This window comes from Schistocerca americana, chromosome X (genome assembly GCF_021461395.2).
Source record: "Schistocerca americana isolate TAMUIC-IGC-003095 chromosome X, iqSchAmer2.1, whole genome shotgun sequence".
In the NCBI taxonomy this organism is placed as follows: domain Eukaryota; kingdom Metazoa; phylum Arthropoda; class Insecta; order Orthoptera; family Acrididae; genus Schistocerca; species Schistocerca americana.
Window position 1 is genome coordinate 888051421 of NC_060130.1, and position 16785 is coordinate 888068205.

A 16785-nucleotide genomic window follows, 5' to 3' on the forward strand; every position below is an offset into this window, starting at 1 on the left:
TAAACTATGAGCTTACTCTTGCTGCTGGGACTGTGTTTGAAAGAAGGCCGTCGCTGCACCCGTTGCTCTAAAGTATAAGAAACGCTAAATCTGCTAGCTTAATCAATTGGCATGTTGTTTACTGATCTTCTCACTTTATTTTGTGATTACCTTTTAACGTTGTTAATGGCATTTAGATATACGAGGTGTGGCTAGAAAAAAACCGGACTAGTACTGGTGAAACAATAAAACGAATGCAATAAGGCTGAAAGTCGCGTGGCCTGTCACGTGACTCTCGCTCCGCCTACTGCTCGAGTTTCATCTGCCTCCTGCACTCAGTCTGCCCGTGGCGTCTGTTTTAAGTAGTTGACGTTTTGTCTGTGCGTCGGAAAATGTTGAGTGTACGGAAAGAACAGCGTGTCAACATCAAATTTTGTTTCAAACTAGGAAAATCTGCAAGTGAAACGTTTGTAATGTTACAACAAGTGTACGGCGATGATTGTTTATCGCCAACACAAGTGTTTGAGTGGTTTAAACGATTTAAAGATGGCCGCGAAGACACCAGTGATGACACTCGCACTGGCAGACCATTGTCAGCAAAAACTGATGCAAACATTGAAAAAATCGGTAAACTTGTTCGACAAGATCGCCGTTTAACAATCAGAGCAGTGTCTGAGTTAACAGGAGTTGACAAGGAAAGTGTTAGGCAGATTCTTCTTGAAAGTTACAACATGAACAAAGTGTGTTCAAAAATGGTTCCAAAGTGTCTCACAATTGAACAGAAGGAACGCCGAAGAATGATTTGTTCTGACATCCTGGAAAACATTGAAAGTGATCCCACCTTCTTACAAAATGTTATTACTTGCGATGAATCGTGGTTTTTTACTTACGATCCCGAAACTAAACGCCAATCGATGCATTGGAAAACTCCTGGTTCTCCACGACAAAAAAAAGCACGAATGTCAAAATCGAAATTCAAGGCAATGATGATTGTTTTTTTGACATCAAAGGGATTGTGCACATTGGTTGGGTACCAGAGGGACAAACAGTGAATCAGCATTACTACATTAGCGTCCTGGCTACCCTACGTGAGCGAGTACGGAGAAAACGGAACGATTTGTGGGGAAAAAAGTCATGGATCCTTCACCAAGACAATGCCCCAGCTCACAGTGCGTTGTCAGTGAAGACGTTTTTGGCAAAACACAACATTCCCATCTTAGATCATCCACCCTACTCACCTGATTTGGCACCCTGTGACTTTTTTCTTTTCCCTAAAGTCAAGTCAGCTTTGAAAGGAACTAGATTTGAGACTGTTGAAGCAGTAAAAGAAAAAGCGACGGAAGTAATGTATGGACTTACCGAAAATGATCTGCAGCATTGCTATGAACAGTGGAAAATTCGTATGGAGCGGTGTAGAGACCGAGGAGGAGAGTACATTGAAGGAGATAACATGAAATTGTAAATAATTGTAAATAAATGTTTTTTCCAGCATCAGTCCGGTTTTTTTCTAGCCGCACCTCGTACATACGGTCTGCTCAGTTTTAAGCAATTCACGCGTTATTAAATAAAATTTACCATTATTTATGGAACTTAGTACTGAAGTACAATCCGCGGCAGTACGACGGGATTAGCGCGGCGCTGTAGCCTGCGGTTCATTTCCTCCCAACTTTAATTTGCACTCCTGTACGCCGTGGCATTTTGGCACCACAATTGCGGCGGCTCATTTTCTGGTGAAAATGAGGGGGAGCGGCCCACGTCATTAGGTAGCTTCGATACCGAGTAACCGCAAATACCTTGGGGGGCGCGAAGCCGCGACTCCGCAGGTTCTCCCGCCTATCTTCAGCACGGAGACTCAACACCGAAAGCTGTACGAGACTCCAGGGCCACGATCTTTTCATTGTTTGCTGATATCTGCGAATATTTCACGCGATCCCGTGAGCAACCTTAACGCGAAATTGGATAGAAATGGATGTAGTCCACATCGCTCGGTACTTCAGGGGAATTTTTGAAATACCTTCTTCTTTCTTTGGTCATCTACAGACCACGTTAAGTAACTTCCTCATGATGTTGTCTTCTTTCTCGATTTTCAGTCTTCCCAGTATCTCTTCCTTCTTTCATTGTGTTCTTTTTTCTTTCATCTGTCTCATCTTTTCCCGAAAACTCGCGACTTACTAATCTTGTTTCTGTGTAGAATGTCTGCTTTCGTAACATTGATTTCTGCTAAGTCCGTTTCACTACCTTGAACCAACTAATATGCGTTTTGGGATTTTTGTCGCAACGGTCAAACACTTTTTTAGTCAGTGCACATAAAATGAAATTCTTCTTTTCCTGAGAGCATCAGATAGTTTACTTCTTCTCATCCACGTACTCGAAAATTTTCTTGGACCAAGTATTTTTTGTAGTACCTCCCTTTCCTTTTTCTCCAAATCGTCAATCTGAGGAGGACTAAACGTTCTGCTGCATAAAGGCTCTCCGCTTTTATGACAGTGTTGTCATGTTAGACTTTTGTTTTTACTGAGAGTGATATTTTGTTGTAAATGCCCTTCGTTAACTGATACGCCATTTCCATTTTCTAGGCTCTATTTTTGTTTGCCTCTTTATGTAGACTGCTAGGTTGTATTATTTCCCCAACGTACTTAAATGTATACCCACTGTTAATTCTACCGTATACTGTATTTTGGAGCAACTTAAATGTTCGTTATAAATTCTGTCTTCTGGAAAGAAACTTGTAATCCAGCTTTCTCCGCTGTCTCTTTCAACAGGCTGATTTGCTTAGTTGCTGCATCGATGTTTTCCGAAAATATTGCTTAATCATCTGCAAACGCTAGACAGCCGATTTTGACGTTAGAATTTTTTATATCGCAATCTGATTTCTTGCATTCCTTTTTCGTGAGTCTATGTTTTCATTCCCTTACTAACTTTTCCGAAACGGAGTTGAAGAGCAACGGAAAGAGGTCGTCAGCATGCATTATACCAGTATTTATTTCGAATGGTTCCGAAATATCTCCACGGAATTTTATTAAGTACTTTGTTTTTTTTTTCAATGTTTCTTTAACTGTTCCCAAATTTATTGTCTGCGCCGAATCCTTCTGGCCTGCTGAAGAGTGTTGCTCTGTCTACGGAGTCGTAGGCTTTTTTGACGTCTACAAAGTTTAAGACAAGATTTTTCATTCTTAGACAATAGTTCCTTGTCAGTTTCAAATTCATAATCTGTGCTACTCAGGATACCTATATTTTCCCTTAACCATCCGTTCAAGATAATCCCAAGAGCCTTCGTGCAATGTACGTCAAGACATTTATCGTTCCCTGAGTATTTTTTGATGTATTCGTTGCTATTTCTTGTCAGATGTTTCTAACAGTTTTGTTCCTCGAATAACAGCGGGAGTAATTTGTCAGCTGTCGAACGACACAGAATACCTAAACTGATATTAATAACAGAATAAAAAAAATCGCATGTATCACTTTTCAGCACGCCCTCGTAAGTGCACTCGGCAGGAATAGTCTGATATTTCTCTGTTAACACCTAACTGCTTAAAGACAAATGTAAAATGCATGCTGTTGTCTAAAGGTGAACCTATCAGTTTTGAAACCGTTAACAGCTCTGTTTTGAATAAAGAGAAGAAATGCAGTTATAATTTGAATACGAAATTACCTGTATTTTCACACAGCCATGGTCTCGTGATATCACGTTTCGACAACACACCATTAATTCTCTATATTCTAAAGAAAAAAGGTTGAGACAGTGACCTATTCTCACGCAGCGTGCGAAACAAGAATTTGAAATAACTGCTAGTGCGTCTAAATTTAATCTGCCGTGAGGGCAGGGTGAGGCACGAAGTGGCGGAGTGTCGCGGACCAGCAGACGTCGGCAATGGGAGGATCACGCGAACAGAGAACAGGGAAGCCGTGACGGATGGGATACTAGACCCGACGCCTAAGACTTCCACAAGCGTCGACCTATAGCACTCCCTTTCACACCTTCCCGTTAACAGAAAGACACCGGAGACCTCTCAAAAAACTTCTCTCTGTTCCAAGAAAAATTTTTCAGCCTTCTTTGCAAATCTACTGCTCAGTTTTCGATCTTTAGCTCGAATAATATGCCGAATATTTTCTGTTAGTATTCTGTGGGTGACTCATTAGGGAGGGAGCACTAAAGCATGTTTTACTGGAACGGAAGAAAGTATCGGCTGAAATCGTGTTGAAAGACATCATGACAGTGGGCTGGAGCGATTTCGGGAAGTAAAACTAAAAAAAAATTTATCTCATTACTGCCGGACTAGGCATCAAATTTCCCTCTTTCGACATAAGTTTTACATCTCCCTGTGTATTATGGGCAGTCTTTCATTCTGAAAGTGTCGACAGCATACCGTGTTGCACGAAACACGTTCGTATCTGCATGTTCATCCATGCTCCTCCATTACCTTGAATTTTTCCCCTGCGAGCTGCTACAGTCATTCCAGACTCAAGAGTGTCATGACCTCAAGCCTCCCCTGACACACAGTTATGCTCATGCTCTATCTGCTCAAACGCCAAACACGGTCGAGGTGGCTGGGACACTGTACTCTCGTTCTGGATCTATCATTTCACGCCCATTATTGAGATATTATGTGGTTCACTACACCACATCTAGTGAAATCTCGAGATTGGTCATCAACCAAACTTCTCTCTGATTCCCTCCCCCACTCTTCTCCCCCTGAACAATTATCACTACTTCATCTCTGGACTCGGATCCAATCGTAGAGGATAGTTTCAAATGTTCAGAACATTTCAGGTGGAAACAAGAGGAAACTCTGCTGAAATCAGTTCTGTGGACACACTTATTTGTGAAAAGCTATTCTCTTAATACTGCTACCAACTTTATACTAACAATGTCCCGCATACGATGTTTTCAGTGAAGAATACAGAATACTGGCAATGCAGCAATACTCACATTGTATATGATATACTTTTCAGCGTCTTCCTCGTGAGTTCCAGGCATGTAGACTGGGCAGATGATGTTCACCTGGTCGTACTCGAAAGGTATGTTCCCTTTATTCACATCTATTATGTGATCGGTGTTGTCTATCCTAAATCTGCAACAAAAAAGAAAGTCAAACATTAACTAATGTGCATTTCAGTAGTTATATACATAAATGACTGTGGCTGGTGGGGGAAAAAGTTTTAGTGGAACAGTTTTTCACACTATCTCATGTTTTTAAATAAACAAATAAATCAATAGTCATTTCTGGCAAATAAAAATTTTGGATCTTAACCTGAGCCATATATCGTCAAGAAGTATCAGCTACATTCAGTAAGTATTCAAAGCAAATAAATATATCTATAAAAATTATCATCGTGAAATGTCATACGAAAGTGGAGGAAGACACTGGTGGTCTGAATCTTTTGGAGTGACCGCGAAGTGTGCCTGAATAGCTCACAGCTCATGTAGTGCGAATGGCGCCGGATTCGAGTGCCTATTAGTGTCGCAGTTTTAATGTGCAGATCGTTTCATTAAATACATTTTTATTATAATTACCAGCAACAAATAGTTAGGGCTTAGTCTTTACATTCACAGGAACGAAAGAAGGGAGGGTAAGGTCTAACGTCCCGTCGACGTCGAGGTCATCGAAGATTGGAAAAGGATGCGAAGAGAAATCAGCCACATCCTTTTGAAAGGAACCCTTTCGGCACCAGCCATAAGCGATTTAGGTAGACCATACAAAATCTTCAGCAACAGTAACAGATACAGAGAGGGTCAATAAAAACCCACTGAACTGTTTCACAGTCATTTGTATGGTACGTGCCATGCGGTTCTGATCGACGTAAAAACGGATATATGTATAATGGGAATGCCAATCGCATTCCTGCGTACAGCTTCGCCTACCGGCTGAAGGATAAAACGTCCGGAGTGAAGGACGTGACGTCAAAAGCGACGCAAATGCTGTCCTCTGCTCCTTTCAGCACCAGTTGGTAATCTCCAACGAAGCTGATTTGTGTTGCAGTATAAAAACTGCTTTTAAAGAGCATCTATCACAGCTAATGAAATGGTTTGAAAATACTTCCAAGCAATGCAGACAAATTCGAGGCACAGTCAGACCCATTTAGAATCAAAACACATTCTGAATTTACTTCGTTAGAAGAAGAAAATCTTATTGAGCTATCTTGCGATATTATATTAGAGGCACAATTTTACAGCATGCATCTTGTGATTTTTTGGTTATCAGAAAAAAGATTAATATCCGTTGTGCAGTACTAAAGCTCAATGAACCTTAATTCTATCTGCAAGATCTGATTCGTGTGAAGCTGGATTTCCGCTGATCGCTGTAGCAAGGACTAAATACTGTGCAAATAATTGACATGGATCAGGAAATGAGGATAGTCATACCCAATCTCATCCAAAAATTTGAAAGTTATGTAATGAACAGAAAGTTCATATACAGCACTAATTATTTTAATGAGCAAATTGCTACTTAGTCGAAAACTGGGATAGTGAAACCGTAGCTGTTTGTTCAGTAAAATGTTAAAAAATAACTCAAATACGCGTTTTAAATTCAAACGTGTGTTTCAGTTATTTTTAAACTAACTTAACCGCATCAACTGTGGATTTTAGTCACACTAAATACACAGTGTTATGACTTAGGGTGCTAAGGAAAAACTGATATATTCAAAGAGCCGGGAACCAAAAAATGTTTGAGAGCTACTGAGGTAAAGGTTTCTGTTGACTCCGTATTCACATAATACTCGTCCTCTTGACTTTGCGGAAATTTTTTTCTGCTCCTAAGATCCAGGTAAGTTCCGTCGGGGCAGTCGGGAAGAAGTCTACTGCCGGTTGGGTACCACACTAAATCAAGACTTTCATGTCTTCTAGCAAAACGGTTTAGGGTGTATCTTTACTCACAAAATGTCACCGATGATTGATGGTGCAGCGGAGCAGTTATCTCGTATCCGTCTGCTGGCGAACGAAACCGTTGCTCAGCGTTCAATAACAACTTTGCTTATTGGCTGCTGTAGGAATAATATTTTGTTTGCATTTTCCTGGAACAGTTCACTGGCTACTGCTAGACTTGGTAAGAAAATTATCCGATGTTGGAAAACTAAAAAAGTAGAGCACATTCGAATGACTGGTTTACAAAATACTGAAAAGGAGCCCTGCAGCAGCTAAAACTCGTGACTGAAATTTGGATATTGCACCTTGTTTGCGGCAGAGCCTTCAGCACAAGGAAGAAAGACCTCAGTGGACAACAAATGCTGAATTTTTCTGTATGCATTGCTTACACAACCTAGGATATAACGTGAGTATCTGCCTGCTTTACTGTAATTTAGCGTTAAAAGAAAGCTTGTAATCTGACGTCTGTAAAAATAGGCGTTGTTTTTATCATTAAACTACAATTAAAAATACGAGTGTCAGGTATCAAAAGTGTTTTTTTTATTGCATTGCAGAAGAGGCAATAAAAGAAATCTACGCTCTTCGAGAACTACATTTTCCACACTAACCCCCGCACTGATTATGGAAGAAATGGCATTTGTTGTTGTACCAAAACATGAACACGGCCTCCCGATCGCCTTTGGATCCATGAGTTTTGTACACTTTTAGAGCGAATAAACATGTTGTGGAGTATTAGGATTAATTCACGTACCGCAACGTAACTTTAACATTTCCTTATTTCCTGAAATCACCCCAAACTGGTGCAGTGTTGTACCAGGAGAGAAGTTTTATTCATTCGTTCAATCGTTCTTTGTGTCATAATAATCGCAGTGTGTTGAGAAGTTGGACAGGAGAGCGAGGGAAGAATAAATCACGTAAGAGGATTTCGTACAGACTTCGGGAGATAGCACAAAGATGGTCACCAAATAGTGAAGAAATTCAGTAATATTTAAAGACGAACTCGTAAATTTGGAAAAGTGCTACAAAAAACTTTAAGATAACTGCGCTTTCTCGCGATGAAAGTGAACGTTAGGACTATCTGAAATTCGTCTAAAAGGAGTCAAACAATACGACAAATGGAACTTTAAGCAAATTCACATAAGAACCGTTATATCAGAAAACAAAGCATACAAATTAACATCTTGTGTACCTTTTCGTCCCACAGAGTTCAGAATAAAAATAGAATATGCCAGTCTTTTTCTTTTCCTTCTTTATGTACCCATATTTGACGAATTTATCATACAGATGGAAGAGGCGTAGAGATTTATTGTCTCTGGAAGGTTCCAGAAAGGGCAAGCAATCGTGGAGCGCTGGTGGCACGGAGGCTGTGTGCTCTGCAAATGGCACTCGGCACGTATTGAACTTTATGTTCCTCTGTCAGGCGGTCCATTAGACGCCTCCACCTGCGCCCGCTTCCCACGACGCTTTTTCCTTGCTAAAGCTTACGGCCAAGGGTGCGGGCAGATGTCGGGGGTGTCGGTTCCAGTAATAACCAAGTCTTTTCCCTCTCGATGGACGTTCTCAAGTCGAATGCGCTCGGCTGGCACGCAATGACGTAACGAATTTGTGCACTGAGAATAAGTACAATATTCACCATTTTTGGTACGCGTGAGTAAATTGTATGTCGGAAATACGCTGAACTGTTGCTTCGTAGACCAAGCCTACAACAACGAAGTGACCTGTTTTATGATCGTTTAATTAGCCTAAAACATCACTCACCTTAACATTGTGTGTTCCTTAGTAAACAATTACGGCACTATCACAACAAAATGGCTCTGAGCACTATGGGATTTCTGAGGTCATCAGTCCCCTAAAACTTAGAACTACTTAAACCTAACTAACCTAAGGACATCACACACATCCATGCCCGAGGCAGGATTCGAATCTGCGACCGTAGCGGTCGCGCGGTTCCAGACTGTAGCGCCTAGAACCGCTCGACCACACCGGCCGGCTACTATCACAAGAATCTGAGAAGAATCTACGAAAGGAAAATCGATGACAAGCCCAATTGGACGTAGATTTCAATAGAAATTGTAGGTGATTTAACTGCGGTATTCACCTGAAGTGTTTTAGAGGAAAATCAGGTAGAGGAAAATCAGGAAATTCAAAGCAGTAGCGCCGGGGACAGAGAGGAGCCAGAACCTGACGAATATAACTCCTAAGTGGTAGTTCAAAAATGGCTCTGAGCACTATGGGACTCAACTACTGTGGTCATAAGTCCCCTAGAACTTAGAACTACTTAAACCTACCTAACCTAAGGACAGCACACAACACCCAGCCATCACGAGGCAGAGAAAATCCCTGACCCCGCCGGGAATCGAACCCGGGAACCCAGGCGTGGGAAGCGAGAACGCTACCGCACGACCACGAGATGCGGGCTAAGTGGTAGTTAATTCTTGGTTCAAATGGCTCTGAGCACTATGCGACTTAACTTCTGAGGTCATCAGTCGCCTAGAACTTAGAACTAATTAAACCTAACGAACCTAAGGACATCACACACATCCATGCCCGAGGCAGGATTCGAACCTGCGACCGTAGCGGTCACGCGGTTCCAGACTGCAGCGCCTAGAACCGCTCGGCCACTCCGGCCGGCCAGTTAATTCTTGGTCTCGATTCTTCGTTATAAACGACGCCCAGTTACGTCGCAAAATTCACGTTATTACGGGCTTTTTGGGAGGCCAGCATCTGACTGTCACAAACCAATACGAAGGTGGAGTGATGGAGGAGCCTGTTTCAAAGAGTCGTGGCGAAGGCCTTCTCTCTTGACTCATCAAAAAATGTTACAAACTGCGTCAAACCAACCTTATGACCGAAACAACTGCACCTCGTTGTCATACGTTAACTGAATAGTGATAAGCTGCTTTTCAGTAGGTTTTAGTAGGGTAGTTGGTGCTTCTCTTACTTTGCAGAACGAGGTATTTACTTTTTAATAATTCTTCTCGCGAAAAATATGAACAGCAATTGGCATAAGAATTTCCGGTGTCGACTGGGTCACTCTGAAGCTAGATCTGCGCCCAGGGACACTCGAGCCCGCTTCCAGTACGGGACTTTCTATGACGAACAATGACGTTTTATCTTCTTGCCGGTCCATACAGCTTGCATGTTTCCGGCTGACGCTATGAGGTGAGCGGTGTTTTCAATCCGTGAATAAGGTTCTTTGTTTGTGCGGTCATGGCGCGTACAATGCGTCTCTGTCTGTAATGTATGCGCACATCGTTTCATTTCCTCCTGACAGCTGGGTTTCGCGCGCTTACCTTTCTGTTTGGAAACAGTTTAGAGAAATACGCGCGAACGCGCGAAAGCTCACGTTCTGAGTCACGTGACCCACAGGTCGAGCATTTCATTTCACACTCGTGTTCAGCGGCGCGAAGATTGCGCCTGTTCTGCGCGTTTGTTCAAATCTACGTTTTTGTGTTGTTTTGTCAGATAGTAGCGTACGCCGTTTCTCCTTCAGAAAACAAGGAGGGTTTGTTGGTACACGGCCACATCAGAACGACGGCTTACGAGATAGGCACGTGAGCCAGCCGAGGGTCGAACAAGCGCGCCCTCCTCCTCTTCACCGCCACCATCCATTTGGGATTCAGTGCTAGATAGGGCAGTCTCTAGACTTTCCCAAGCATTACAGCCTTACGCTATAAGCATCCACGTTGCTCTTGCATGCTTTCTGGTGTCGTCTTCCCACTTTCCATTAATTGTAGTTCGGAGTTTCACAAGGCTGTAGATAATTTCCTTGGTCCATCTGTCAGCAATTTGTCTAGTTACCTGTACCTCCCACTACCATTTCATTTCCATTACAGTCATAATTAAGTCTTCCACTCTGGTCTGTTCCCTAATCCATTTATTTGTTTCCCTGCTTCTCCTATCAGTCCCCAACATTTATTGTTCTCTTTATTTCTTTAGCTGTCCATCGTGTCGTCATCTTCAGCTGCCCTCGCCGCAAAAACTCATCAACTGGTTCTGTGACTTCATTGTCAATTTGTACTATTTTCTTTTCGGTGTGTTCATTATACATTATTTTAGACTTGTTACTATTGATTTTCAAGTCTGCTTTCAAATTTGTTCTATTTACTTCCGCCATTCGTTGCCGATGTTTTACATACACTACAAGCAAACAGTACAACGTCATCAGAAAAGCAAACCTGGTTCAGACATGTTCCTTTAACACGTATTCCTTCTTCGTTTTCTCACTTTAAGGATCTGAAAACTTCCTCTGGGATTGCTGAAAATAGTTTTAGCAATATGGATACTTCTTGCCTGGTTCCTCTTTCAATTCCGAACTGCTCACTATCCTGATGAAGTATTATGAAGATGTAGCATTGGCAATGCGTGTATGTTCTTCAGGATATTATCACAGGTTGAAGCGCACATGGCAGATGATCGTTAGGTCCGACAAGTCATTCAGACCAGGATGTTTGCATAAAATTTTAGTCGAGTCTTCGTTGTTCCGCATTTGTTTTATCGGTTTGAGAATTTGAAAGGGAGAAACAAGCAATTCCAGTGGAATACCCGTGAAGAAAGATGTTTCGAGCCACGAGAAGTGTTAGTATACAGCTCTGGAGAATGTATAGCGTGATAATAAAAGTTATAAGACTAAGGAAGTGCGTTATGTTGCGCTATGTGAATGCAATGGGAAGAAGAGCGACTGTCGCACACCCAGATACCCCCTGCTTTGCACCGGGATGTGACTTTTAAGACAAATGTAAGACAGAATACTGATGTCGCTTGCGTTTCATACTTTCCGTACTTCGTAGATCATCGTCTAGTTCCATGAAATGCCCAACGATTCTCGAATTTTTTATTTCTACAGAAATTCGGCATTACAATTTTCGTAATAGGAAGAGGAAAAGTATCTGACAGCTGACTGCCGACAATTGGAGGCAGAACGTAAAGCACACGAAAATATATCGTACATTAGCACTTGGTTAACGTCGGCTTAGACTTAGGAAGACGAGCGATGTGAGTGAAGGAACATGCAACCATTTGCTAACGTTCGGCTGTGTGCAGCCCATGGCCATTCTTCCCCTGTAAAGTGGACGTGTGTTTTATGGCAGCCATTATTGTTCCTTGACCCTCCTCAGCGTCGACAACCTTATCGATCCGACGTCCGTCGAATGGAGCAGTATTGCTGCAAATAAAGATGGACAGCGAACTCGGTGAACTTTCAGGACGGGTCGAAGGCATCAAATATGACTGACATCTGTTCTCGATTACATTCGTAAATCTAACCGACGAATTTTAAGACGGCGTCGAAGGAAATGTCCTCACAACTGGGCACGAACGTATGTTTGTGTTTATCTCTGTGTTCAGCTGTCAGAAATGTAAAATAAATTCAAAGCAAAGGCACGAAGAATTATAATACGATGACTTTACGACGAAACGGGTTGTAGAACGTGTCTGGGACTCATACTTATAGCACTTTGTAGGTTTAAAACAGTACACGTCAAGTTAGAACATGATTTTAACTATATGGCACATGTTTATACAGAAACGATTTTGCAAGTATCAACGATGTCAAGTTACCAACTATTCTCACAATTGAACTGCTTTATATTTCAGTAGCAACAGTTGCTACTTTTTGTATTATTTTCAAACGAAAGACTTAAAACTGGTGAAAAAGTGGAAATGTGGAAAAAAATCTAATTTCTGTCCAATATTCTACACATATTTCAATATTTCACCTACAAAGGCGTGGAAAACAGAAAGTGACACGGTTCCCGAGTACTCGTGATAGGAAAATTTCAGTACGTCGTCATGTGGAGGGGACGGAAGCAGTAAAAAGTGAAATATACATTGTTGGATGGAATATACAGTCGCAAAGTAGAAAAAATACACAAATGATTGGAAAGCGAATCATACTGATGCTGCGCGCACGAAAGCGAAGTATTGAAAAAATAAGTTAAAGCAGAACGCGCAAATACTATTTTTTTTTCAATTGTGGCGACACATGACGATGTTGAGTACGTAACTCATCGACACGTTGCGACAAGATGACGCCACCTCCCGGCTGAACACTCGAGAAGATTTCATCTCCGGAACACTCCGTGAAAGCCTGCAATCACATATTCGGGATGATGTGTGCGACAACGATAAATTAATACATGCCAAGTTTCATACCGTAATTACAGTTTCATCAAAATCAATATCTCTGATTACTAGCGCGTCGATAAAAACATGTCTGAAAGAAGTGACAGCTGAAATGAATTTTTGTCAGAAGCTGACGTGCGGAGGGCAAATGGAAATTGCATGAAATATATTTATATTTCAGTGTGTACAAGAAAATATTTCTTATTCAGCAAAGACAATCTTTGGTTGCTGGTACTGTAGGTTCTCGATGTGGCAAGGTATGCGAGATGGACGGGCTGGCGGATTCCGGTTGCCGGTCTCGTGTAGGCCCGGGTTTTAACCCTCTTCGTTTTTAATCTTGGCGCGCACTCGGCTCCACATTAAGATCAGCGCCCGAGGCGCTCCCCTACACGCGACGGATATTGCCGTTGGCGTCATTAAGCTACGGCTACTGTTCTGGCATGGCCGAGATGGTGTCGCATAAAGATAAAAGCTTCGAACGCCAAAGCAGAAATTTTCTCTCCCTCGGCCCTCTCCGGAAGGAAGGAAGCTCCCGATAAATAACCCCGCCTGCTCTGACACGCATGTGATGGAGCCGCTGCCGCTACGCCCATGTGCCAAGCGCGATATGAGAGACAGACTTAAGAAACATCTCATGTCCAGAAACAGGAAGCGCGGAAACTGTGCTACCCAAAGGCGGCCACATAAACTCCTGTAATTACATAAACTCCTGTAATTAGGAGCCTTTTTAAGCTCTAAGACAGGGCTTCCCAACGTGTGGTCCGCGGAACCCTTAGGGGTCCGCCGGCTCTTTCTACGGGGTCCGCGGCCACCTTTCACCAAATCGTGTCAAATAATGAGTAAAATTATTGAATAAAAATGTGAAAATCAAATTCATCACTATTTTTTTCCTTTGAAAAACATGTGTATAGCACTCGAAAGTTGGCAATAACATTCGGTCTTTGGCAATAATATTTGACAGTCGGCAACACAAACGAAAACATTGGTGCGGCTCCCGCTGTCGGAGGTTCGAGTCCTCCCTCGGGCACGTGTGTGTGTGTGTGTGTGTGTGTGTGTGTGTGTTGTCCTTAGCGGAAGTTTAACTTAGGATAATAGTGTGTGAGACTAGGGACTGATGATCTCAGCAGTTAAGTCCCATAGACTTACATACATTTGAACATTTTTCTATTTTTCTTCGGATTTCACGAAACCCCCCCCCCACACACACACACGACTGTTACGAAATATTCATGTTCCTTACACAACAGTTGCCAAACAGTGGAAGTGAACAGACCACAGGCAGCAGCTTGTCAACAGCGAACAGTTTGGCCGTGACGTCGATTGCTCTTGGAGGAAGGCAGCTCCAACGTGTGAAATGTCAATTACAATTCAAATTGGATCGTTAATTTCAAGTTGTTTTCATTTATCTCTCAATCAAAAGCCTTTTGATACTTCGGGGGGGGGGGGGGGGGGGGGGGAGTCATTGGGAACATGGCACATGCATTAAGAAGATTTCAGTTCCCATGTGTTTTGCTCTGAAATTTAAAGTTCATGTGCTCATGATTGACTAGGGGTCCGCCATGAATTTTCGACTGAAGAAGGGGTCCGCCAGCTGAAAAGGTTGGGAGGCCCTGCTCTAAGATTAAAAAATGACACACCACGAAGGAATTATTCGAATGGGCCGGAAACCAGTAGATGTGTTCTAAATGTACAGATAGACAAATGACTACAATTTCGGAATAATTGGATGACTTATTCAAGCGAGAGAGCTTCACAAAATGAGCAGGTCAACAACGCGTTGATCCACCTCTGGCCCTTTGTAATATTCCTGCCTCAGTCAGCCATCATATTAGGCTCCAAGAAGCTGTTCCCAGAGCGGTGGAGATGCAAGAAGTATATAGATGACGAAATGTGGTGTGAGGTACCTGTGACAGATGTTAGATTCGGTACCATTCCCGTGAGAAAGACCGCCTGCATAATGCTACTGCTCTGTGATTGGCTGCTGTGTTCGGAGCAAGGGGGCCAAAACGTTATAGATATTATTATTAGTTAAACTACTCATTGGAATGACTTCACTTTTTAATACAAATATCTCTCAACAGCTGACTATCAATCAGTCATTTTAGAATTGGTTCAAATGGCTCTGAGCACTATGGGACTTAACTTCTGAGGTCATCAGTCCCCTAGAACTTAGAACTACTTAAACCTAACTAACCTAAGGACGTCACACACATCCATGCCCGAGGCAGGATTCGAACCTGCGACTGTAGCGGTCGCGCGGTTCCAGACTGTAGCGTCTAGAGCCGCTCGGCCACACCGGCCGGCTTTTAGGATTATTAAAAACAATTTAAATAAAAAACAAAACACTGATGAAATAGCAGACGAAGCACTTCGGAAGCGTTCGGGTCACGCCTTTTCTGGTATGGCGCGCCAAGTGTTCGTCACTCTGGATTAGGCAGTCGAGAAGGACAGACATGTTATCTGTCGAAGGATGAGTTTCCATTTTTTATTTAAGTTCCTGTTCGTCACTCTGGTTTAGGCAGTCGAGATGTACAGTCATGTTGTCTGTGGCAGGATGTGTTTGTCAGTACACAGTATTTAAAGATTCACTCCGGTAGTCATGAGGCACAGACACGTGCCACAAATAAAGATACATTTTCGTAAACATTGTGTTTGATCATGAACTTTGCTGTAACAGGAAGGTGTTGTATTAAGATCAAGTAGTCTTCTCGTGTACATATATTAAAATACGCGAGTGGCATCCCAAAGAAGTGATACATTATCTCAGAACAGAACCTCGCTAAAAGTCAGTTTCAGCCTCAAGATACAGAACCTACGACCTGCGTGCTGTTTTCTGTGCTGGGGACATCAACTTGAAGACAGCAGGTCAGTGAACTATAACAGAACCTTCGTATTCCACACAGTGCAGTGGAAACAACTAGGCGCCTCACGTGTGCTGCATGCATAAAACAAATGTGCTCAGTGACACGTCATCTGCAGTAATGCAGAGGAGGTAAAGGAGGATGATCGTTATCCTTATGAAAACAGCTATTCAGCTTGGCGTTGACTGATGGAGTTGCTGGATGTCCTCTTGAGGGATATCGTGCCAAAATCTGTCCAACTGGAGCGTTAGATCGTCAAAATCACGAGCTGGTTGGAGGGGCGTGGCCATAACGTTCCAAACGTTCTCAATTGGGGAGATATCCGGCGACCTTGCTGGTGGCCAAGGTAAGGCACGGCAAGCATGAAGACAAGCAGTATGGACTCCCGCCGTGTGCGGGAGGGCATTGTCTTGCCGAAATGTAAGCCCGGGATGCGTTGCCAAGAAGGGAAACAAAACGAGGCGTAGAATATCGGCGGCGTACCGCGGTGCTGTAAGAGTTCCGCGGAGGACAACCAAAGGGATCCTGTTACGGCATGGATGTGTGTGATGTCCTTAGGTTAGTTTGGTTTAAGTAGTTCTAAGTTCTAGGGGACTGATGACCTCAGCAGTTAAGTCCCATAGCGCTCAGAGCCATTTGAACCATTTGGTCCCGTTACGGATAGAAACAGCACCCCACACCATCACTCCTGTCTGTCGGGCCGTTGGGCTGGCGACAGTCAAGTTGGTATCCCATTGCCGTACGGGGAGTCTCCGGACACGTCTCCGGCCTGGAGTCTCATTGAATGGAGTAGAATTGTCTTCAGTGATGAGTCCCGCTTCAAACTGAGCCCCGATGACCAGCGAAAACATTTCTGATGACGCCCTGGGCAGCTGTGGGGTACCAACCTGATTGTTGCCCGCCGCCGGCCGAAGTGGCCAAGCGGTTCTAGGCGCTACAGTCTGGAACCGCGCGACC

At 43.0% G+C, this 16785-nt stretch overlaps 1 protein-coding gene across 1 annotated transcript in view; it reads right to left on the bottom strand.

Moving 5' to 3' along the window:
* LOC124554841 (ephrin-B1) overlaps positions 1-16785 on the bottom strand; it is a 555113-nt gene that overhangs the window by 50553 nt on the left and 487775 nt on the right. The window contains exon 2 of the mRNA XM_047128503.1: positions 4910-5051. Coding sequence (XP_046984459.1) covers positions 4910-5051 — 142 coding nt within the window. The remainder of the gene's footprint in view (positions 1-4909; positions 5052-16785) is intronic.